Below are 25,431 nucleotides of genomic sequence, written 5' to 3' on the forward strand. Positions count from 1 at the left end.
GAAGTACTGGGATGGTGCGAGCAATCATCACTTCAGTCAGGCGAAGATGGGTCACCCTTATCCATCTGTCCTGTCTTGCCGTTGTTACACGTCGACGTCCAGAACGTGGCCGATCGATGACGTCATTTGTGTTTCTTTATGTGCCTGGTATATTTATGTGTGTTGTTTCATTTATAGCTGTTTCTATTTACAATAGGCTGTTACGAAATGCAATCGTGGCACATATCAGCGAGATCAGAATCACGAAGAATAATGATCATGATTACAGTAATCTAATAATTTTATTAAAACCTATCTTGACTTCTAAAGTTTAAAGTTTTCAAAATATACATTTGTTCCACTTCCAGAACGGAGGAGGGACCATTACACCACAGGGAGAGACAGTGAAGTAGAAAGCTTGTCTGGTAGAATGTCCGTATGCATTATATTCCAAATGAAACAGACTTATGCTAGACCATGAACAAATTACTCAGGGCGGAAGTAACAGGATATTGCTTGTGCTGCAGAAAACGGCCAAGATGAGCCGCGATTGGACAGTAATTCCTGTAATGTTAAGATATCCGGAACAGGAATTAACGTGACGTCTTACATAACATTCCCTGACAGATGGAACAAGCTGTGGGTTCTCCTGGACTGCTGGGAAATTAAGGAAAAATGAAACTTTATCTGACGGTAATGATACGCACGAAACTCCTTCATAGGTAGCTTTTCCTGAGAACTGCATAGCCCACTTGTGAGCTTTCTTTCTTACGATGCTTAAAGGGGCTTCTCTGAGTCATCGCCTTGTAGATTACTGCACGAGAAACGCTATAAATATACACAGATTGCTTTGACACTGGTACCGTAGCAGTCACGTTTTCTCGATGCTTAATTCTTCCAGGGACTTGAGGGAAAATGAGTATCGTAGTGTAGATAGCTGTCAGGCGGGAGTGACGGCTGCTCTTACTGTCTTCATGATAACAACAACCAAACACAAAAATATTAACACAGGGAATATGTGACAGAGTTGTGTTTACCGCCTGTTTGTACAATACTCAAGTTATATCACGGCTGGTCAGGCTGTTGCGTGAGGGGAGTCCCAAGTGGGATAGGTGTTGTTACCCGTTTACTGATGTCATGAAACCCACGTTTAGATAAACTCAAAAACATAATTGGGATGACGCGGGATTCGAACAAAGTCTCATTTCTGTAAAAAAAAAACAAACAAGATACGCAACTTTGCACAGTGAATGTGTCACAACAATGAACATTCTTGAAATGTGTATACCTGAATGTTTGTTAGGATATGACTAGTGCTGTTCAACCGACACAACAAACAGTAAGTCAGTAAATGTATATATTTTTTCATGAATGTATCTTCATTGATCGATTCGGCTTGTGTCATATGCTACCACAAGCGCATTCAAATGCAAATATGCACATATGTAATATCTTTGGACCGTAAATCTCATGAAATCTTAGGACAACCGACGTTCCTAAACGTTTTGAAATGATAGGCTGGACAGAGGGGCAGGAACACGATGAAGTTAGCCACGTTGGCAGACAGTCCTGAGGAGAATCTTTGAAAACAGCAAGCAGACAAGGCGGTTTCGCAGTTCAGGTGGGTAAGGAATCAGCTGTTTGGCCGTCGTCGAACGATATGAGATGACCCCGATAATTGGATCTTAGGCTATCCTTTGGGGAAATCTCTGCTAAAAGCTGTGTCGGTCGTGTGTTCCCTTCTATATCACTGGAGTTTGTTCAGGATTCACTAACAATTAGCAATGATGCCAGGTGTTGGCGTAACGATTATCCTGACCCCGAAATAGAAAGTATGAAAGGGAGAGAGAGCAGAACAAAATTCTCCTTCCGTAATGTTTTCTTTACATCACTAATTACAATTGACTCTATTCTGGAGTAGTTCCCTCGAGTCTTGTAATGTGCGTGTATTGTATTAGTTTTTATATGTATTGTTAACGACGATAGGCATATAACACTGGTTATCATAATGTCATATTGCATTGGTTTCATATCAGTATCAGAAACAATAACCAGACTACGCAGTAATCAAGCTTATGCTCTCGTTGTGTGAAACATAGTTTGAAAATAACTGCTAATTCTTCTTTCGACAATGTCATAACCACTATACATTCGTTTGAAAGGAGTGCATTGGGTCACTTAATTCAGCTGATTCAATATAGCATGTAATTGAAGGGACAACGTAGATCTAAGAATGCACCACGCCATACAGCACGACAGGCAAGGGGATGTCAGCGTCAACTGTCCATGGCTTTGCCTATTATGTGTAGGAGAAATCTGTTGTACGGTCCTAGTCGCTGTGTTCAATGGAGTGTGTCAATCGAAGGAAACACACACAGGAAATAATTGCGATTTTGCCTTGGTTTGAAGAGTGAATGTCACATTTGTCGTGGGTAATTGAAAGAAAGGAGTAAGTAAGGTGGACAAGAGTGATTGATTTAGTCTGGGAGGCAGGATAACTGCTAAAACATGGCCCTGGCCACACACTCAGTGGTCAAGGGTGACCAGCGAGATGATATGTTACCGGCAAATGTCACGTTGTTTGCCTTCTGAAGGAATTCCCCTGACTGATCGCTTTCTTTGATCACAATCTTGGAAGGAACAAAGGCGTTAGATATGTTTGTCGTAGTAAAAGTATGTTCTTTCCCACCATAAAGTTGCAAGCTCTTGCATCCATGTTGCAATCTTCTCGAATAGTTGCCCATCCATGGCAGGAGCATAAAGAACGAGCATCGGATCAGTGTCTCAGTTGATTCACTTGCTGAAATAAGAAGCAAACCCAAAACTGAAACCAGAACACCCCAAACACCCCTTTTTATACACAAACTCTTGAAATCTCTTGTAACCCAACATGGCCTGCAGAAGGAAACAATATGGCGGAATACGCTGTTCACGTATGTATAAACTAACCCCACCCACAGTATTAGCATTTGAAACGTCAAAGCCATGGGTATAATGTAAAGCTGACAATGGTCGACTTCAGGTGGTGATTACTGTGATATAGATATTGTATATGTTTCGTATGAATTGTTCATATGCATGCTTACAAATGCATGTATCACAATCCGCAGTGTAGAATGGTGAAGATGACAACAGTCCTACATTAGCAACAGGTACAATATGACCTGCTTGAGGACGAAGTGACATTCAGGAACACACTTTGGCTAGCAAATGAGAGATATGGAAGTCATAAGAACGTACATTCATTGAGGTTGTATAAACAGAGGGTCGGGCGTTGTTACTCGATCACGATCTCCAACACTTTGATGCATCGAACCTTCAGTACTTTAGCACTGAGTGTATGTAATGAATCTGCACGAAAAGTGTAAAATTAATATTTGACCACATCGTTACTGTGGCTGAATGAATGTAGAACTCATCGTCAGCTCCAACGTAGAAGGGACATACGGCAACACATAAATCACCGTCAATGCTTCGACAAATCGGTGACAACTTAGGCTTGCTCATAATCCGCTGTCACGTCTCCGATAACCAGTACTCCCTTAACTGCATTCCTTTGATGTTACTTTGCATGTTTAACAAGTTCACTAAATTATCTGGACTGCGTTGATCTAAAGTGAACCAAGGACGTCCGTCATATCCGATATCTTGTGATGTTGAGATTTAACGTAAGGCAGAGACATTTAAGGAGATAACGGAGCAATAAAATGTTTCTTTAGCGAAACTGCGTTTTTAATGTATGCTTCATTGGTTCGGCTGAAGCAATATAAACACCAAGCCCTCCTCGTATCGCCATGTACTAAACTCGTAATGACGACAACATCAGTTTACTGCATGTTTTCCGTATCAATCATTTACTGTCACTAAGCACTTAGCCAGAACCACCGTGCTGGACCGTGTTATATGGAATCTAAAACGCTTACGTCTCCCCTCGAAACAGAACATTACAAACCGGATGTTCCAAATGAATCCCGAGGCATCTCTGGACTTAACGAATCAAAATCTATCACCACCTTACCTCGATTTATTTTTATCGGCAAGGCGGGGATTGGAGCATGAAATTTCACATAACAGACACTTTGCAGGTCTTTGCTTAATGAAAGCCTAATACAGCATGCGTCTAATAAGGCGTATATTTATATGGTTTTACTAAACCGACAAGACACATAGCATGTTTTATATGTCCCCGCACAAATATAAACAGATCATTACCTTCGCTTGAGCGTTAGTTTCGGGAAACTTCTGAAAAATCATGTGAAAAATCTTCAAAGTTTAAAGTTTATCTCCATTGGATACACCTGCGTCCTGCTGCACCGACTGAAGATTGTATCATAGTCAGCTCTATAAAGTCGGATTACACATCCCACCTAGCTCCACGCCAAGGATCCAAGTGTTATAAACCCCGAGAGCAAAACTGATAAACTGGCAGTAGACACACTTCACTCTGAGTGAATGAGTGAGTGAGTTGGTGAGTGGGTGGGTGAGAGATATTCACTGTTTGCATCTAATTTTCGAATAAAACTCATAGGTATTCCCGCTTGAAACGTTTGTCTCCCTATTTTCAAGCAAAGACGCACTGTACAAATTAGGAGTTAGCTGGAAAGTGAATACTTTACACGAATTGAATTTACTGAATGTTATTATTCAGTCCTGGAGTTCTCTCGTGTGAAGGTCACACACACTGTGTCATACAACTCCCAGTTAGACTTAATCCATTACATTTGAAGAAGATTTTACATTCCCCCGAAGCCATGCCAGCAGCAGTTGATCCATTATTAGCTTTACAGGTAGTCATGATATGGATCAGTATAGACCAAGGCACACGGAGACACGGGTAACTGACGGGAACCAAACACGATACTGTCTACAGCTCTTGCTAACATTGACTATAGATCCAGACACACGGAGACACGGGTAACTGACGGGAACCAAACACGACACTGTCTACAGCTCTTGCTAACATTGACTATAGATCCAGACACACGGAGACACGGGTAACTGACGGGAACCAAACACGATACTGTCTACAGCTCTTGCTAACATTGACTATAGATCCAGACACACGGAGACACGGGTAACTGACGGGAACCAAACACGACACTGCCTACAGCTCTTGCTAACATTGACTATAGATCCAGACACACGGAGACACGGGTAACTGACGGGAACCAAACACGATACTGTCTACAGCTCTTGCTAACATTGACTATAGATCCAGACACACGGAGACACGGGTAACTGACGGGAACCAAACACGACACTGTCTACAGCTCTTGCTAACATTGACTATAGATCCAGACACACGGAGACACGGGTAACTGACGGGAACCAAACACGACACTGTCTACAGCTCTTGCTAACATTGACTATAGATCCAGACACACGGAGACACGGGTAACTGACGGGAACCAAACACGATACTGTCTACAGCTCTTGCTAACATTGACTATAGATCCAGACACACGGAGACACGGGTAACTGACGGGAACCAAACACGACACTGTCTACAGCTCTTGCTAACATTGACTATAGATCCAGACACACGGAGACACGGGTAACTGACGGGAACCAAACACGACACTGTCTACAGCTCTTGCTAACATTGACTATAGATCCAGACACACGGAGACACGGGTAACTGACGGGAACCAAACACGATACTGTCTACAGCTCTTGCTAACACTGACTATAGATCCAGACACACGGAGACACGGGTAACTGACGGGAACCAAACACGATACTGTCTACAGCTCTTGCTAACATTGACTATAGATCCAGACACACGGAGACACGGGTAACTGACGGGAACCAAACACGACACTGTCTACAGCTCTTGCTAACATTGACTATAGATCCAGACACACGGAGACACGGGTAACTGACGGGAACCAAACACGACACTGTCTACAGCTCTTGCTAACATTGACTATAGATCCAGACACACGGAGACACGGGTAACTGACGGGAACCAAACACGACACTGTCTACAGCTCTTGCTAACATTGACTATAGATCCAGACACACGGAGACACGGGTAACTGACGGGAACCAAACACGACACTGTCTACAGCTCTTGCTAACATTGACTATAGATCCAGACACACGGAGACACGGGTAACTGACGGGAACCAAACACGACACTGTCTACAGCTCTTGCTAACATTGACTATAGATCCAGACACACGGAGACACGGGTAACTGACGGGAACCAAACACGATACTGTCTACAGCTCTTGCTAACATTGACTATAGATCCAGACACACGGAGACACGGGTAACTGACGGGAACCAAACACGACACTGTCTACAGCTCTTGCTAACATTGACTATAGATCCAGACACACGGAGACACGGGTAACTGACGGGAACCAAACACGACACTGTCTACAGCTCTTGCTAACACTGACTATAGATCCAGACACACGGAGACACGGGTAACTGACGGGAACCAAACACGACACTGTCTACAGCTCTTGCTAACATTGACTATAGATCCAGACACACGGAGACACGGGTAACTGACGGGAACCAAACACGATACTGTCTACAGCTCTTGCTAACATTGACTATAGATCCAGACACACGGAGACACGGGTAACTGACGGGAACCAAACACGATACTGTCTACAGCTCTTGCTAACATTGACTATAGATCCAGACACACGGAGACACGGGTAACTGACGGGAACCAAACACGACACTGTCTACAGCTCTTGCTAACATTGACTATAGATCCAGGCCGACGGGAACTAAATAATACAACTACTATATTCACGCTTCACTTAGTATAAATGGTGTGTGTATTGGATGGCAGCAACTAGACATTGCCTACCACGGTTATGTGTAACAAGACGTACACCTGAGTTCTGAACAGGCTAACGGGGGACGTATGGTCAGCAAACGGAGTCGCTTAACACCACTACCAGGCATGGATTCTTTGATATCACAGTGACACATTCCTCTAAGTTGTTTTATTTGTGCATGGTAATGGAAAAACGTTTCCAGAATAGGTTCAGGATACACTTGTGGTAAATCGTGGAATAATATTAGAATATCTCTGTGAATGGAACTGTATTGAGTTTATTTTAAGGTTTTCTCCTGTACCTGGGCCAGAGAGTTGCAGGATCACTGATGTTTGCCGGTGTGTGGATGAGAGACGCATGGTGTGCTGCTGGCGCCAGACCTTCCAAGACACTTTAACAACTACTTCATGAAGCCATATCCAACACATCCACACACCAGGGATATCTGTATACCACAAGTCCCCGGCTCCACAGACACACCAGGGATATCTGTATACCACCAGTCCACAGCCCCACAGACACACCAGGGGGTCTGTATACAACCATTCCCGGCCCCACAGACACACCAGGGATATCTGTATACCACCAGTACCCGGCCCCACAGACACACCAGGGATATCTGTATACCACCAGTACCCGGTCCCACAGACACACCAGGGATATTTGTATACCACCAGTACCGGGCTCCACAGACACATCAGGGGGTCTGTATACCACCAGTCTCCGGCCCCACAGACACACCAGGGATATCTGTATACCACTAGTCCCCAGCTCCACAGACACACCAGGGGGTCTGTATACCACCAGTCCCCGCCCCCACAGACAAGGGTCGTCCATCTGACGAGAAGGCAGAGAAGCAGTAAGTCAATATGTATAGTCAACACAATTACTGACATTTGAACACAAGTATTTTCTCAGCAAATATCCAAGATTGATTGGTTTGAAATCGTCCGTAGATAAATGAAAAGAGACAAATAATGGCCTAAATGGAGCGAGGCAGAGTAGTCTCTTAAAAATCATCTGTGGGGGATTTGTTTTCATTCCGATTATTGGAGCACATCACGGAAAAATGAGGACAAAGCAGGAACTGCTTCAACATGAAAAACATCAGTTGGTAAACGGAACATGTCTCAGTAGGTCCGAGGAAGGCAGACATATATTCTGACATTGTCAATGAAGACAACTATAGTTCATGAAAAAGGAACCTTATAGATACAGACATAAGATATGAGGGAACGCACTCACTGACACGCCCTCTCACACTCACTCCTTCCCTCACTCACTAACTCATACACTCACTTAAAACAGAGATGGCAGTGTGCCCTACATATACTTATTGTGTAAATATGTTCACATCATCACCAATATTACACAACCTATTCATCGTTCACAGCAAGGAACACTTATATTTCAACTGTGAGACTCTTGGCGATGGAGGCATATCGTATGGAATTACACACACCATTACGACTACGGTAATATCAGACCGCCTTTACTTCAGAAATGTAAATCTGATCTGAGACAAGACAATTTATGTATTGTAGTATCTCTGTTCGTGTTTCAGTTATACATGTTAGATACGCGGTCCGATCATTGTTGGAGACGTACGCCAAGCTGCATAGGTTTCTAAATGTCACGGGGTCAGTAGGTTTGTTACCAAATATGGAATGGCTAAAATACTAGCCACTCTGCATTGCATTACGATAGATAGAGGTTTGCAACAGTTCCATGCCCACGTTTTCTCATTACATTGCAGGGCCAAAATGAAAACTGAATTTGGGATATGTTTTAAATATGCTCAAAACGTGACATCATGCGATACTTAATAGCCACTGTAAATACAAATGAACATTTTTGCTTTGTTGCTTGAAAATCGACTTATGACGTATGATATGGAATCCTATCTAAACCGGAAGAACTATCTGAACTGGATGTCAGCGTTTAAAGGAATAGTATAGAACTATAAAAACTACATCATGCTTCACTGTTTGGATCTGTGAACCAAAACAAATATTAGATTCGCGTATCGAGTGTGCGATTATCTGCCGGACCCTTTAGATGACATGTGGACTCTTAGGATGCCATGTCGATAATAATGATCGCATGTGGGCCCTGAAGATGGCGTCTTGACACTGAAAGTGATATATAGACCCTGAAAATGACACGTGGACCCTGAGGATGGCATGTGGATCCTGAACAAAAATATAGACCCTGAAGATGACGTATCGATATATCGAAACTGAAGATGACATCTAGACCCCGATGATGACATGAAAAACTAAAGATGCCATTTCCACCCTGAAGATGTTGGCTCTGAAGATGGCATATCGACAGTGAAGATGACACTGACGGTGACACATTGACGACAGTTAATAGGTGTTAGCTGTACATGAGCGGAATGTCAGTACCTTCACATTATTGCTTCATATCAGTGGCCTTGACCCTCACACACCACGACAATGTAACCACCTCTCACAGACCACGACAATATAACCAGTTCCGACAGACCATTCAAATGTAAGCAGCTTTCACGACAATGGAAACAGCTCTCACATACCACGACAATGTAACCAGCTCCCACAGGCCACGAGAATGTAAGCATCTTATACAGACCACGAGAATGTAAGCATCTTATACAGACCACGACTATGTAACCAGTTCTCACAGACCACGACTGTGTAACCACATCTCACAGACCACGACAATGTAACCTGTTCTCACAGTCCACGACAATGTAACCAGTTCTCACAGACCACGACAATGTAACCACATCTCACAGACCACGACTATGTAACCAGTTCTCACAGACCACGACTATGTAACCACATCTCACAGACCATGACAATGTAACCAGTTCTCACAGACCACGACTATGTAACCAAATCTCACAGACCACGACAATGTAACCAGTTCTCACAGACCACGACTATGTAACCACATCTCACAGACCATGACGATGTATCCAGCTTTGACTGACTACGACAAAGTAACCAGCTCCCACAGAAAACGACTATGTAAGCAGGTGTCCAAAAAAGCATACGACGTGCACACTGGATGCATTCTGTAAAATAGAACTTCCTTTATAATTCAAGTTCTTTAGGCTAATGGAAACACTGTGTTGATACGTAAGGTCGAATTTAATGGCTTAAGGGTCTGTGAGGTCGACAAGAGTTGTCGTTCTTCCTTTGACGTTTAAACGTCAATAACTCACGCCAGATGAGAATTTTATTGGTCACTTGTGAAAGTCTGTCAACAGCTAAACTCGACTGTCTATAGACTTTATTGATCTACTGCGAAATATTGCTCTTGTGAGAGAACCTTTATTGGAACAGCACCGGTCGAAGTTCAAAAGACCAAAATTTGTTTTTATTCCAACCGACAATCTTAACACGGGGCTTAATGAAATGAAATCAACGCCTTAACGTTTTCATTTGAACGTAAATCACTTCTGGTGTTAGTCTTAACAAGAAAGATTTAACACAAAATTCTCCTGCCCGATTTTACAGCTGTTCCGGGGGTAAAGTGAATTGCTCAAGTGACTCTGTCAGAAGTTGGTTTGATTGGTCCTACATGCAGCAGTCAATAACAATCCCTCTGACCGGTGTAAATCTGCTTCATTGTGTGAGGGCAAGTTACAGATGACTCAGGGGAAGTTACAGACAACATGTATGAATGATTAATTTACACCAGTTGAGCCAGATAGTGGATTCAGTTGGTAATGGCACCATTGATGATATACGGTACTACCAGCAGGCTGAAGCAACTTTCACATACTTTATTGATTTAGATTGTAATGGAAATCATAAAATACTTCTTTGGGTTATCGCATTATTCCATTCGATACATGATCTCATAGCTTGCCTTTATATCACAGTGATTCAGTATGAAAGAAAAAAAAGTGTAACGTATTCTTTTATTTTGTTTTGTTATCTTCTTTTCAGCTGGGGATACTCATGGCATACAGACAATACCTTCTGACTTTAAATATTGTTCTTTATAACCTTAACATTTTGAAGACAATACCAAAATACATAGAATTGTTACACACAATAAAGCATACTATCTTGTGAACAGGATTCAAAGTTGAGTATATCAACGGCAAACATTTAAATTGCGCATCACAGGAACATAAAATATTTGAACGATTCCATGCACTGCGTGGCAATTCAAGTTACGCAAGCCACAGTTGCAATCGAGACGTCGTTAACAAATCAATCACTCATGCAATTAAATTATCAAGGCTGTAAACGATCAGCATGAAACAGGCTGCAACCATATAACAGTGGAAGGTTTCTCAAGCCTTGACTTTTCCCAGTTTTCAAAGGAACCAATAACTACGGTCGAGGTTGTACCTCTTCCCACTGAGACAGAGTACTGCACGCTCTAACGTCGGAGACGGCACTCCTGCTGCATGATGAGTTTCACGTGGACACGACGACTACAACAGGCAGCGAACACGGTACCAATCGATTGTTGCAGAAGAAGCATTGTTACCATGTTATTGTTCTGTAACGTGTTCAAACAAATCCTGATTACCACACCGGTTCTGTGGATACATATGAGATGCCCAACCCCATGCTACAATCACTGCGATAACAACATCGCAGATATAGTAACTAAACACCAGTTGTTTGTTTATTATCCTTCTCATGGTGTCAATAAATTGCACCTCATCATACCAGGGCCATGTATTGACTTGACAAGGTGAGGAAACGTTCCGACCGTAAACAGTTTAACTCGTTTATAAGCCAGGCATCATAACTATCCATTAAGCAGGTGTTACTGTGGGGCACAGGAGCTTCTCGACTCACTTGTCGCGGGGTCGCTTAACGCTGGTAATGGCTGCATTGATAGAGATACCGACTATGAATGCTTAATTATTGTTAGCCTTCAGCGTCATTATGTCTCTGAAAGGTCGTACGTGCACTACAAACTGATGGATTGCTGTGGATATAATTTAATGTTCCTTGATTATTACAGAGAAAGAGCAGAACTTCAACCAATGTCATCAGTGAAACATTTTCCCAAACGATCTGTTTAACGTCCATGAGAACAATTTGGCCACAATGGTGGGGGTTAGGTAACTGTTTTCTCCCACACAATTATCGGTCTGGGCAGTAGTACTGAACCATCGATCACTGAACATGGCCAGGAAGAGTATACACGCTAACAAGAAAACAGCAGTTCAGCAGTTTCAATGAACAAGCGTGTGCGGTCTCCCCTCGATCCAGGTGCAGGTGTGTAGAGGTGGGCCGGCTGGCATGTTGACTGTTGATGAAGTGCAAGTATTGCATTTATAATCACCCGAAGTGCCTGTGAGTATGTCTGTGCGTACAGATATTACAGACACTATGCAAATCAAAAACACATAAACACATACTTCCGGTCTTGTGGATATCGCATACTGCTTTTGAACAGATATCTGGTGATCATGTACATTTTGCTTACGCGTATTTTTAGATAACTTTCACCAATGCTATCATTACGTTTAGATAAGGCGCCGAAGGTAGTAATGTTCCTAACCCTGGCTTCGTGTACTAAACCAGAGACTCACGGCTGCTAATTTGCACGAACAAGTGGATATCCTGTAAATCACAAAGTCTCCCACCCTTCGTCTGTGCTGGTCGCTGTGATGCTGAACATAATTAGTAGTATACACAATAATGGAAATGGACTCACAGTTGATGTTATCAACAATGTGCTGATGGTTTGTGAAGTGACGGCAAACGAAGTTGTGCGTGCTGTTGTCTTGTTGGTTGAACAAGGCCAAGTTGGTATTATCTTATTACAGATGTTAAGCGATAATACAAAGTACCATGCTATATTTACTGAGATCACACAAAGCGTTTACATTGTTAAAAAATTGAAATAAAACATATAGTTCTGTTTTAACAAAACAGACGTTTCCGAACGTTTAACTTTTTATCAGTCAGCTGACGAAGGCGGCTGGGCGGACTTACGGCTTATCAATGACCTGAAAGGATCTGGTGGAGATGTATCAATTATATATGTAGTACATACAGTCGCCCCAAATATGAATAACTAGACCTCACTTCCTTTCAAGTCCTTTGGACATGACTATTTCTAACAATGAGCGAACATCATTAACTCTGGGAGAGCTTCCGGTAAAGTCCAACTGCGTGTTACCTCCAAGTATACGTCTTTCATCACAAGTATGCTTCACACTGCAGCATAAATATATACCACACGGTCGCACCAGATGTGTTTGTACAAAACAGTCTCTTCACCATACAGTTTTGAACTGGGTAGAAGAGCTGAAGTCTTCATTGAATAATAATATGCAGTTCTGGATGGGGATGAACGACTTGTGCTTGTGAAGTAGTTACATAACACTGCTACTGAAACAGACCTCATGACAACTGAATTGTAGTGATATGTAGTTCATTGCACTGTAGTTGGAATAGGTAATTAGAATATGTTTTATTCTCAAACCAGTTTGGCTTCTGAAAACAGTATAAACTATTTTGTTAAAGATTGGAATTAAAGATTAAAATTGACTACTTAAGGACAGGTAACAAGTAATGTGTGTGTGTGTGTGTGTGTGTGTGTGTGTGTGTGTGTGTGTGTGTGTGTGAAGTATATGTAACTTAATCCACCTACAATCTTACAGCGAAAAGCTGTCAGTCTGTTGTCTCACAATATACACCTGTGCATTTTATACATTGACCAGGGGCAGCAGCAAGAGAATGACTGTTAGTCTTAGCATCAAGGCAGCATATGTTGGTCTTCACGCTGTAAACCTGTCGTACTTTACATAACGTTAGCATCAAGGCACCATATGTTGGTCTTCACACTATAAACCTGTGATGCTGTACATAATGTTAGGATCAAGGCAGCATATGTTGGTCTTCACACTGTAAACCTATGGTACTTTACATAACGTTAGCATCAAGGCAGCATATGTTGGTCTTCACACTGTAAACCTATGGTACTTTACATAACGTTAGCATCAAGGCACCATATGTTGGTCTTCACACTGTAAACCTGTGATGCTCTACATAACGTTAGCATCAAGGCAGCATATGTTGGTCTTCACAGTTTGCATATTGTTAGTATGACAAGCGTGTCTGATACACAGACTAAGTGAGGGGGAGATCATTGCCACATTGCACCGACATAATTCACTTGTGTCCGTTACCTAGGGATGACAAAATACATGCATTACGACTTTGTGTTACATCTTAGCTTAAATATTTGTACACATCATGCAAATGTGGCTGTTATTGCATTTGATGTTTTGGTAATAGCGTACAATATTGTTACCAAGTTCCACATCAGTAATCCCTTTGTAAATAAGTAGAAATGGAAAACAGTGTGGTTGACCCGGTTGTTTCACCTTTTAACACAACGAGGTTAGGAACATAACTTTGTTGTCCTAATTTACTGAGGCTATCAGCTTGGTACAAAATGGTTCGACTTGAGCACTGCATTAAACCAATACCACGTTCATACCAGAGACATTGTATTGCGTAATGTTTCCATTTAAGTCTCAAACACAGAAATGTCACCTTCCAAAGCATTGTTAGCAGAGGAGACCTTCTGTCAAGTACCAGGTGTTCCCCAAGTCCCCCACCTCTCCATGTCATGGGGATGTATAATGTCAACAATGGAGATCTCATTTCAATGATTGCGGTTGCGAGCGAACATATCCATATACATGTATATCACTGGGTGGAATCTTCACTGGTTTGTTTTTATCACGCGAACTTGGCAGCTGCAGACTTTGTTTTCCTGTATTCATATTTCAGGAGTTGTGGTCCCGGACCACTGGCGCCGTACTCTACCTGGGCGACCCCAGGCTATTCTCCGCTGTTTCCCGGCTGTTACGGAGTCTCAGCTTTCACAATGAAGTCTTCAATTCCTCTGAGGATAGTAACACTGACTGACGGAGCGATGTCATTCCTCTGTAACAACAACCTGGCATTCACAGTGATTTGTAGATTAAAATCACTGAGGCCTATAGTTCAGAATCCAGACAGAATGGACGGGACAGGCATCATATAATCAGCATCAAGTTTCCAAAATGTAGAATTCGTCATGGCGACAGTTTATGTTTTTAAAGATGAACGTGATCGGTGTTGATAAGCATAAAGTTTTTCTGTACTTAAAAGTGTAACAACCGGAACGTCAGTCTACAGCCGTGACAGGGCATGTCGGGTTCAAATGCAGGACAACACGGGAAACAATGAGAGGCACCGGCCATCATCTCAGCAGATCGTGCACAAATCTTGTTTTCCTTTTTGATGTGATTTGTTAAACATTGGTATCTAGTTTTCACACCACCTTTACTTGCTGCTTGGAATACATCGTTCACTGAGCTCCAGTAGTTCATAGACGAAGATTTATTAACTAGTGTGAATGACCGAGTTTAGTGACTCTACTTACAGCTAATATAGGGAAGTGAAAGAAATCTGACTAATAGACTTGGAACCAAAGTAATTCCTTCTCCACACTGCCTCTATGCTCGACGTGTGGAATGAAGTATTCTGTGGAAAGTAGTGTCGGTGTTTCAGACATATTTTCATATCATTTTGACAAACTGGAATGAAAAGTAGACCATCGCTGATTAAGACTAAGTGTAGTAATCTTGTGCATTTTCCCCACACGTTGGACGAGATCATTAGGGATGATGGCATCTCTCTGCAGCAGGGATCTGTTGTATGGAATGGCCATATGTGCCGACTGCTCTGCTATGACGTGTTATGACAGATTGTATTAGAAGTTATCAGTCACGGTCCAGTCGCTGCACGGGTGGGCTAGGAGATGCACGTACACTGGGGAAAGTTCCTGATTGTCAAGGGACTCTTTTGATTGATTATTCATTTCGGAAACCTCCACACCCCTTCCACGATAGATGATATAAAGAACGTCTGACTTCCGTGAGGAATTATAAACGCATTGACTCTGTAATGACGCAAGGTTATGTGATGATAGTGATCCGTCATCTACTTGTGTTTGAATGTCATCAACACATCCACGTGTCATATCAAGTCGTTATTTACAGTTACGGCCGGGGTTCTGTCATTATGTGTGATTCTGACCGATTAGGACAGTACTGGCACAATCAGAATCGTACAATAGACTCCGTTGTAATGGAAACCACGTACAGGGTTTTGTAGCTATAGTAACTACAGCTTTTTCCATATTTCACACTCTGACGCCAAACTATTGTCAAACGGGTAGTGTTGACGTCTTGCCGTCCTCCATCACAGCACTGCGCCATGGTGCCCTTCTGATATATGCTCGTGTGAACACCATACGGTGTCCAGTAACCAGATGTAACCTGTACCGCAGTCCTAGAAACAAAACATCACATAAAGCATGAGGAAGGTGTTTGGTATACCTGTCCAAGCCAGCTCTGAGGTAGCTCTGATATAACTGATATCAGCAGACACGAAGGTGAGATTCTGTTTATCATCCAAACTCATTCTTCATTAGTTTTCAATGAAAATATACATCTTTACACAGCACAGCCATTAGATTTGCTGTGATGTCATAGCATGGTGACGTCATCATGCTGATTACGCCACAGCATTGTCAGGGCATTGTGCAAAATCTACTGTCAAAACGATATTTCCTAGGATATATCGTCTGATCTCACACAAGCGATATCTCCCGTGGAACACAATTTTGGATGGTAAAGTGAGGAACAGTCTGAGCTGGTTTGAATGTTCCACGTGGCATTTTGCAGTAAGTCCCTGTGTTCTCACTGGTCAGTCTCATTTCATCATATTGCTGAATCCAAGTTTACCGTTAAGTTCACAATACTTCACTTGTACTAATATTTCATATGAAAGAATGACAACGCCTTGGGCTAAAAGACTTAATTAGTTAGAATCATGACATGATATTCAACTTAAGTTATTTTCTAGTGAAGAAAGTGAAACAATCATTAGCTGTGGCGTCAAGAATACACACCCTGTCATACTTGGCTCAGCAGTTCACTCACAATACTTTAAAAATATGCATCAATATCGCGGCAGTAACTCAGCATAAGACCCCATGTCGGCACTTCAAAGAGCTCTTCTTTCCTTGTAAAACTCTCAAGCTGGCTTCATGGCTCTGCGCAACCCGAAAGTCACATCGAGGGCATCCGGTAGATAGGATTCAATATCCCTTTTGAGGATATGCTTCTCCACTCGACGGTGATTGAGTTTAGCGTGGGGCGGACAAGTGGAATCGGTGGCCTTCCATATAATTTCTTGAGAATATTCATTTTATAAGAAATGAAGTAAATCAAAGGGATGAAAATTGGATCCGATTTTACAATGCATTACTAAGAGTTCGTATTATTGAGTTAAAATCTGCAAATCTGCCTCGATGTGCATGTTACTTCAGCTGGTTCGTAAATGGACTTTGTATCATTCAGTTATTTCTGATATGCGTCACATCCCGCGTGTGACCTGTGACTTGTTGGGAGGCGTTAGGTTCACACGACTGCTCTGTGTCTTTAACGAGTTCTTGAAATGTGAGGAAAATATTTTGCTAGTTCCAGAACGTGCAACACTATGTCTCACGGAGATTACTTTCCACATGCTTACAATAAAGGACGGGCTGTCTACATATTAAATGAAAAAGTGGAATTAATGCTATGTGGATTCTCCAAACTCGGGATTTCATTGAAATTTTGCAATCTCAGTAAAATATCAATTTCGATTCTGTCAAAACATTTGGTTTTTGAAATTTATATATTTGTACATGTGGGTCGCGGTGGACAAAGTGCTGAAAAATATCATTCTTCGCCCATGAGGCTTGTGTTACAAAACGTGTCGACTACAGATACAAATTTGCTTCAACTATCCAATAGTTATCTCCCCATTCAGAGAGCAATAATCAAGCCTTTGATGAGTACAATCGAACATAATCTTTCTATGAAGATTAAAAATATGTTAATCGGTAACTGCCATGTTAAAACCCGAATCCAGTGTAAAATAAGGCTCTGTAATAAAACATTATGGTAGACATGAGAACTGCATACCCGGTGAACGACTACTGTTCGAGAGGTTCCAGTCGTCAACTTTTTCTGAGTCCTTTGTACCAACAGCGATACTTTGAGGGTAACATGCGATACAAGTAAACGTGTAATGCCCTCCATAGCTTCGAGTGTCGAGTGTCAACGACTATCATGGCTACACCACGCACAATGGCTTCAACGACTATCATGGCTACACCACGTACAATGGCTTCAACGACTATCATGGCTACACCACCTACAATGGCTTCAACGACTATCATGGCTACACCACGCACAATGGCTTCAACGACTATCATGGCTACACCACCTACAATGGCTTCAACGACTATCATGGCTACACCACGTACAATGGCTTCAACGATTATCATGGCTACACCACCTACAATGGCTTCAACGACTATCATGGCTACACCATGCACAATAGCTTCAACGACTATCATGGCTACACCACGTACAATGGCTTCAACGACTATCATGGCTACACCACCTACAATGGCTTCAAGGACTATCGTGGCTACACCACGTACAATGGCTTCAACGACTATCATGGCTACAGCACGTACAATGGCTTCAACGACTATCATGGCTACACCACGCACAATGGCTTCAAAGACTATCATGGCTACAGCACCTACAATGGTTTCAACGACTATCATGGCTACACCACCTACAATGGCTTCAACGACTATCATGGCTACACCACGTCCAATGGCTTCAACGACTATCATGGCTACACCACGTACAATGGCTTCAACGACTATCATGGCTACACCACGCACAATGGTTTCAACGACTATCATGGCTACACCACCTACAATGGCTTCAACGACTATCATGGCTACACCACCAACAATGGCTTCAACGACTATCATGGCTACACCACCTACAATGGCTTCAACGACTATCATGGCTACACCACGTACAATGGCTTCAACGACAATCATGGCTACACCACGTACAATGGCTTCAACGACTATCATGGCTACACCACCTACAATGGCTTCAACGACTATCATGGCTACACCACCTACAATGGCTTCAACGACTATCATGGCTACACCACCTACAATGGCTTCAACGACTATCATGACTACACCATCTACAAAGGCTTCAACGACTATGATCGCTACACCACGTACAATGGCTTCAACGACTATCATGGCTACACCACCTACAATGGCTTCAACGACTATCATGGCTACACCACGTACAATGGCTTCAACGACTATCATGGCTACACCACCTACAATGGCTTCAACGACTATCATGGCTACACCACGTACAATGGCTTCAACGACTATCATGGCTACACCACCTACAAAGGCTTCAACGACTATCATGGCTACACCACGTACAATGGCTTCAACGACTATCATGGCTACACCACCTACAAAGGCTTCAACGACTATGATGGCTACACCACGTACAATGGCTTCAACGACTATCATGGCTACACCACCTACAATGGCTTCAACGACTATCATGGCTACACCACGTACAATGGCTTCAACGACTATCATGGCTACACCACCTACAATGGCTTCAAAGACTATCATGGCTACACCACGTACAATGGTTTCAACGACTATCATGGCTACACCACCTACAAAGTCTTCAACGACTATGATGGCTACACCACGTACAATGGCTTCAACGACTATCATGGCTACACCACGTACAATGGTTTCAACGACTATCATGGCTACACCACCAACAATGGCTTCAACGACTATCATGGCTACACCACGTACAATGGTTTCAAAGACTATCATGTCTACCCCACGCACAATGGCTTCAACGACTATCATGGCTGCACCACGCACAATGGCTTCAACGACTATCATGGCTACACCACGTACAATGGCTTCAACGACTATCATGGCTACACCACCTACATTGGCTTCAACGACTATCATGGCTACACCACCTACAATGGCTTCAACGACTATCATGGCTACACCACGTACAATGGCTTCAAAGACTATCATGGCTACACCACCTACAATGGTTTCAAAGACTATCATGGCTACACCACGCACAATGGCTTCAACGACTATCATGGCTACACCACGCACAATGGCTTCAACTACTATCATGGCTACAGCATGTACAATGGTTTCAACGACTATCATGGCTACACCACGTACAATGGCTTCAAGGACTATCATGGCTACAGCACGCACAATGGCTTCAAGGACTATCATGGCTACACCACGTACAATGGTTTCAACGACTATCATGGCTACACCACCTACAGTGGCTTCAAAGACTATCATGGCTACACCACCTACAATGGCTTCAAAGACTATCATGGGTACACCACCTACAATGGTTTCAGCGACTATCATGGCTACACCACCTACAATGGTTTCAAGGACTATCATGGCTACACCACGTACAGTGGCTTCAAGGACTATCATGGCTACACCACGTACAATGGCTTCAAGGACTGTCATGGCTACACCACGTACAATGGTTTCAACGACTATCATGGCTACACCACCTACAAAGGCTTCAAAGACTATCATGGGTACACCACCTACAATGGTTTCAAAGACTATCATGGCTACACCACGTACAATGGCTTCAACGACTATCATGGCTACACCACGCACAATGGCTTCAACGACTATCATGGCTACACCACGTACAATGGCTTCAACGACTATCATGGCTACAGCACGTACAATGGCTTCAACGACTATCATGGCTACACCACGTACAATGGTTTCAACGACTATCATGGCTACACCACGCACAATGGCTTCAACGACTATCATGGCTACACCACGCACAATGGCTTCAACGACTATCATGGCTACACCACGTACAATGGTTTCAACGACTATCATGGCTACAGCACGTACAATGGCTTCAACGACTATCATGGCTACACCACCTACAATGGCTTCAACGACTATCATGGCTACACCACGTACAATGGTTTCAACGACTATCATGGCTACACCACCTACAAAGGCTTCAACGACTATCATGGCTGCACCACGCACAATGGCTTCAACGACTATCATGGCTACACCACCTACAATGGCTTCAACGACTATCATGGCTACACCACGTCCAATGGTTTCAACGACTATCATGGCTACACCACGTACAATGGCTTCAACGACTATCATGGCTACACCACCTACAATGGCTTCAACGAGTGTCATGGCTGCACCACGCACAATGACCACGTACAACCGAGGAAGTGTTGGAGAGGTCCGAGGGGATTCGCGGCATATCGGAGCGGTGACTGTCATAGAACAGTGTGTTGAGTCCAGCTCGAGGCAGGAGGAGCGGGTCGGTCTGGCTGCACCTTGAAGCTACACAACACAATACACTAGTTCGAAATCTGAATGCAGAAACTACGCAAAATATTAGAGAAAAGTACAATTCCGCCATGTTCCAGGCCATAGTCCTGCATGATTTAAAAGTGCATTATACCTTAACAAGTCGGAGAGAGTAATATATTTAAAAATGATCTCATTAAAATCAATAACCAGTGACTGATCCGAAAGTATATATTTACCAGCCACTGGCTGACTGGCCAGTGGCTATTTCGATGGATAACGTCGTCGCCAGTTGCTGTGATGAACTACAGCTTGGGGGATATCTATCATGTGTAATCATTCATCCAATAAGCTCTCCTATCAGTGTTATCGAAGGAGTTATAGGTCGCATATGGCACTGAAAGCTGCAGACGTAGTGGAACGCTTGTGCATATGAAGTATATGTATGATATGGTAGAATGGTACTATTTGTACTAAATGAGAAGCTTCATAGGAACCTAGCTTGAAAATTACGGTGTAATAACTTAATACGCCCATTCTACATCGTTTTGATTCCATTAGAAGTAGTGAACGTTGCAATCTACGTATACATAATAAATATATATGTATATAATGCTCCAGTTGCTCAGAGATGAAAAGGATAATTTTATCTCATTTTGTGAGAAATGTCTTTGCCCTGAGTCAGGATTCTCCAGATCATAAAATATAACATGTGGAAATGCTCTCAGAATTAGGCACGGACATATATATATATAGCGCTAAGGTGGACAACAGTCTACGTCAAGAAGTCAGTATTAAGACCAGTAATAGTGTACAGCCGTACACATATTATATTATGTATATTTTACCATGATATCAGTTTTCAATAAAGCCGCGTATTATACTGAACGTACTTATACGTGGATGTATAGTATATCGAATAACCTGGGATCATCATAACAAAAGCCGAACATTAGGACTGGGGATTGTGGCACGAATTTCATTCATGTTAATTAAAGGGCAACAATGAAAGAAATAAATGAGAGGAATATTAACAATGAACTGAATAACGAACAAACACAAGCATTGAATTCCATATCACATCATTTCGCGAACCCCAACCTGATTATTGGGTTAGTTCAGGGAAGCATGTCATTAAGGAAGAGCAATGTAGGGGAACTCAGCCGGGGACAGGTCGGGTGAATGTTCGTTCAGAAAGTAAATATGAGAGCTATTACAGAAATTGGGTTTAATGTTCACGTGAAACGGAATGGTATGTGCAGTGAGAGATAAAAGTCACTCTAGCCCCAAGAGGAAACGTATTGTCGTATAAAAAGATCAAAAAGGGATCTCTGTCTTCCTTCTTGCGCGTTTATCTCTAACAGCAGTTAAGAGACGGAAGTGATGTAATAGGGCGTAGGGATATGCTATCACGACAGATCTCTTCGAAGAACAACTTCGAGGTTCGTTCAGGTTGAAAGTTAAGAGGAACTATTTGCGATTTTACAAAACACTATTTTCCGTGATGGCTAAACTGAATCATGACTTTGGTTAATACTCCAGTTTTTAAGGTAATGCACGCCGAGAGGTTCATTGAGCAGTACATGCAATGGATTGAGGTGACGCCCACCTGTCTGCTGAGCGCCGATCCAGCTCACCTCTACTTAAAGTACACACCTACCAAATGGCATGACACACACCTTGTGCAGGCCTAACTAATGATATATCAGACGACATATGTACATAACGACCCTTCACCGTCACATCTGTGTAACGGCGTGACACCCACGTGTCTAACCACCTGACACCCACATGTGTGTCTAAAGGCGTGACACACACGTGTCTGTCTAACTACCTGACACCCAAGTGTCTGTCTAACTACCTGACACCCACGAGTCTGTCTAACCACCTGACACCCACGTGTCTGTCCCACTACCTGACACCCACATGTGTGTTTAAAGGCGTGACACACACGTGTCTGTCTAACTGCCTGACACCCACATGTGTGTCTGAAGGCGTGACCCTCACGTGTCTGTCTAACTACCTGACACCCACGTGTCTAACTACCTGACACCCACATGTGTGTTTAAAGGCGTGACACACACGTGTCTGTCTAACTACCTGACACCCACATGTGTGTCTGAAGGCGTGACCCTCACGTGTCTGTCTAACTACCTGACACCCACGTGTCTAACTACCTGACACCCACATGTGTGTTTAAAGGCGTGACACACACGTGTCTGTCTAACTGCCTGACACCCACATGTGTGTCTGAAGGCGTGACCCTCACGTGTCTGTCTAACTACCTGACACCCACGTGTCTAACTACCTGACACCCACATGTGTGTTTAAAGGCGTGACACACACGTGTCTGTCTAACTACCTGACACCCACATGTGTGTTTAAAGGCGTGACACACACGTGTCTGTCTAACTACCTGACACCCACATGTGTGTCTGAAGGCGTGACCCTCACGTGTCTGTCTAACTATCTGACACCCACATGCGTGTCTAACTACCTGACACCCACATGTGTGTTTAAAGGCGTGACACACACGTGTCTGTCTAACTACCTGACACCCACATGTGTGTCTGAAGGCGTGACCCTCACGTGTCTGTCTAACTACCTGACACCCACATGCGTGTCTAACTACCTGACACCCACATGTGTGTTTAAAGGCGTGACCCCCACGTGTCTGTCTAACTACCTGACACCCACATGTGTGTCTGAAGGCGTGACCCTCACGTGTCTGTCTAACTACCTGACACCCACATGCGTGTCTAACTACCTGACACCCACATGTGTGTTTAAAGGCGTGACACACACGTGTCTGTCTAACTACCTGACACCCGCATGTGTTTTTAAAGGCGTGACTTACACGTGTCTGTCTAACTACCTGACACCCACATGTGTGTCTAACGGCGTGACACACACGTGTCTGTCTAACTACCTGGCACCCACATGTGTGTCTAAAGGCGTGACACCGACATGTGTGTCTAAAGGCGTGACCCCCACGTGTCTGTCTAACTACCTGACACCCAGATGTGTGTCTAAAGGTGTGACACCGACATGATTGAGAGCGTGACACCCACATGTGTGTTTAACGGCGTAGCACCCACATGTCTATCTAAGTGAATGGCACCCACATGTCTGTCTAATGCCGTAAGGCGTGACTTACACGTGTCTGTCTAACTACCTGACACCCACATGTGTGTCTAACGGCGTGACACACACGTGTCTGTCTAACTACCTGGCACCCACATGTGTGTCTAAAGACGTGACACCGACATGTGTGTCTAAAGGCGTGACCCCCACGTGTCTGTCTAACTACCTGACACCCAGATGTGTGTCTAAAGGTGTGACACCGACATGATTGAGAGCGTGACACCCACATGTGTGTTTAACGGCGTAGCACCCACATGTCTATCTAAGTGAATGGCACCCACATGTCTGTCTAATGCCGTAAGACCCACATGTCTATCTAACGGTGTGACACTCACCTGTCTGTTGAGAGCCGATCCAGTTCACTGCTACTAATGAACCGACGACGGGTGAACCTATTCTACCCCCGGACCTTCATGGGTTCTATCTAAGAGTATGGCACCCACATGTCTGTGTAACGTCATGACATCCATATGTCTGTCTAACGGCATGACAGGCACATGTCATAACAACATGGCTGCCTAACGGTGTGACACATGTTTCTAAAGGCATGACACATACAGTTCTGTCCTACCAGTCGGTGTAATGGCAGCTACTTGTTATGAAAAAACACCCCGCACTTGTGCTACGTTTGCGTGCGTACGTGCGTGTGCAGAGACAGAAATTGAGAAGAGTGGCCAGATAAACATGTTCCACTCCTCAAATGAGATCTTTATATATAGATATGACACGAGTACGTTGTTTAGCATCTTGTCTCTTGATACCTAACGACATTCTTATCCTTATTTGCTTGATGAAAATATTGTGTGTTTCAGTGTTCAGTTCATCTCTTATCATTTGAATTCATAACAATGACACGAGTATAGTACAGGGTCTGTGGCGGCGTCGTGAGATCTGAGGTGCTATCAGCAACAATGAAGAACACCTAGAACAGGATACGGCCAAGCCACGGAGGCTGGGAAACATGAGTTCACCCCTTCTAATACCAGACACATAAATGATCGCTCCCTTCGCTACGGGAACTTCACATAACTGTCATGCACGTGTGTACCCATGTTAGGTACACAGATACCGGTAACAGAGGTGTGTTTTGGGCCTAATGTTGGCAGTGATTCAGTTACCGAGTCAGGTTAGTGGTGGTTTGTAACGCTTTGATCAAATGCAGTTTTCAAGTTTTTGAGAGGCATTTTAGAAGTTGTAACGATGAGGAAGGTTT

At 43.3% G+C, this 25,431-nt stretch overlaps 1 protein-coding gene across 1 annotated transcript in view; it reads left to right on the forward strand.

Annotated features, from left to right (window-relative positions):
* LOC137272156 (repetin-like) overlaps nucleotides 1-21,059 on the forward strand; it is a 42,145-nt gene extending 21,086 nt beyond the window's left edge. The window contains exon 2 of the mRNA XM_067804510.1: nucleotides 17,901-21,059. Within this exon, the coding sequence (XP_067660611.1) occupies nucleotides 17,901-21,059 (3,159 nt within the window). The remainder of the gene's footprint in view (nucleotides 1-17,900) is intronic.
* Nucleotides 21,060-25,431: the final 4,372 nt, after the last annotated feature.

This window comes from Haliotis asinina, chromosome 2 (genome assembly GCF_037392515.1).
Source record: "Haliotis asinina isolate JCU_RB_2024 chromosome 2, JCU_Hal_asi_v2, whole genome shotgun sequence".
Classification (NCBI taxonomy): Eukaryota; Metazoa; Mollusca; class Gastropoda; order Lepetellida; family Haliotidae; genus Haliotis; species Haliotis asinina.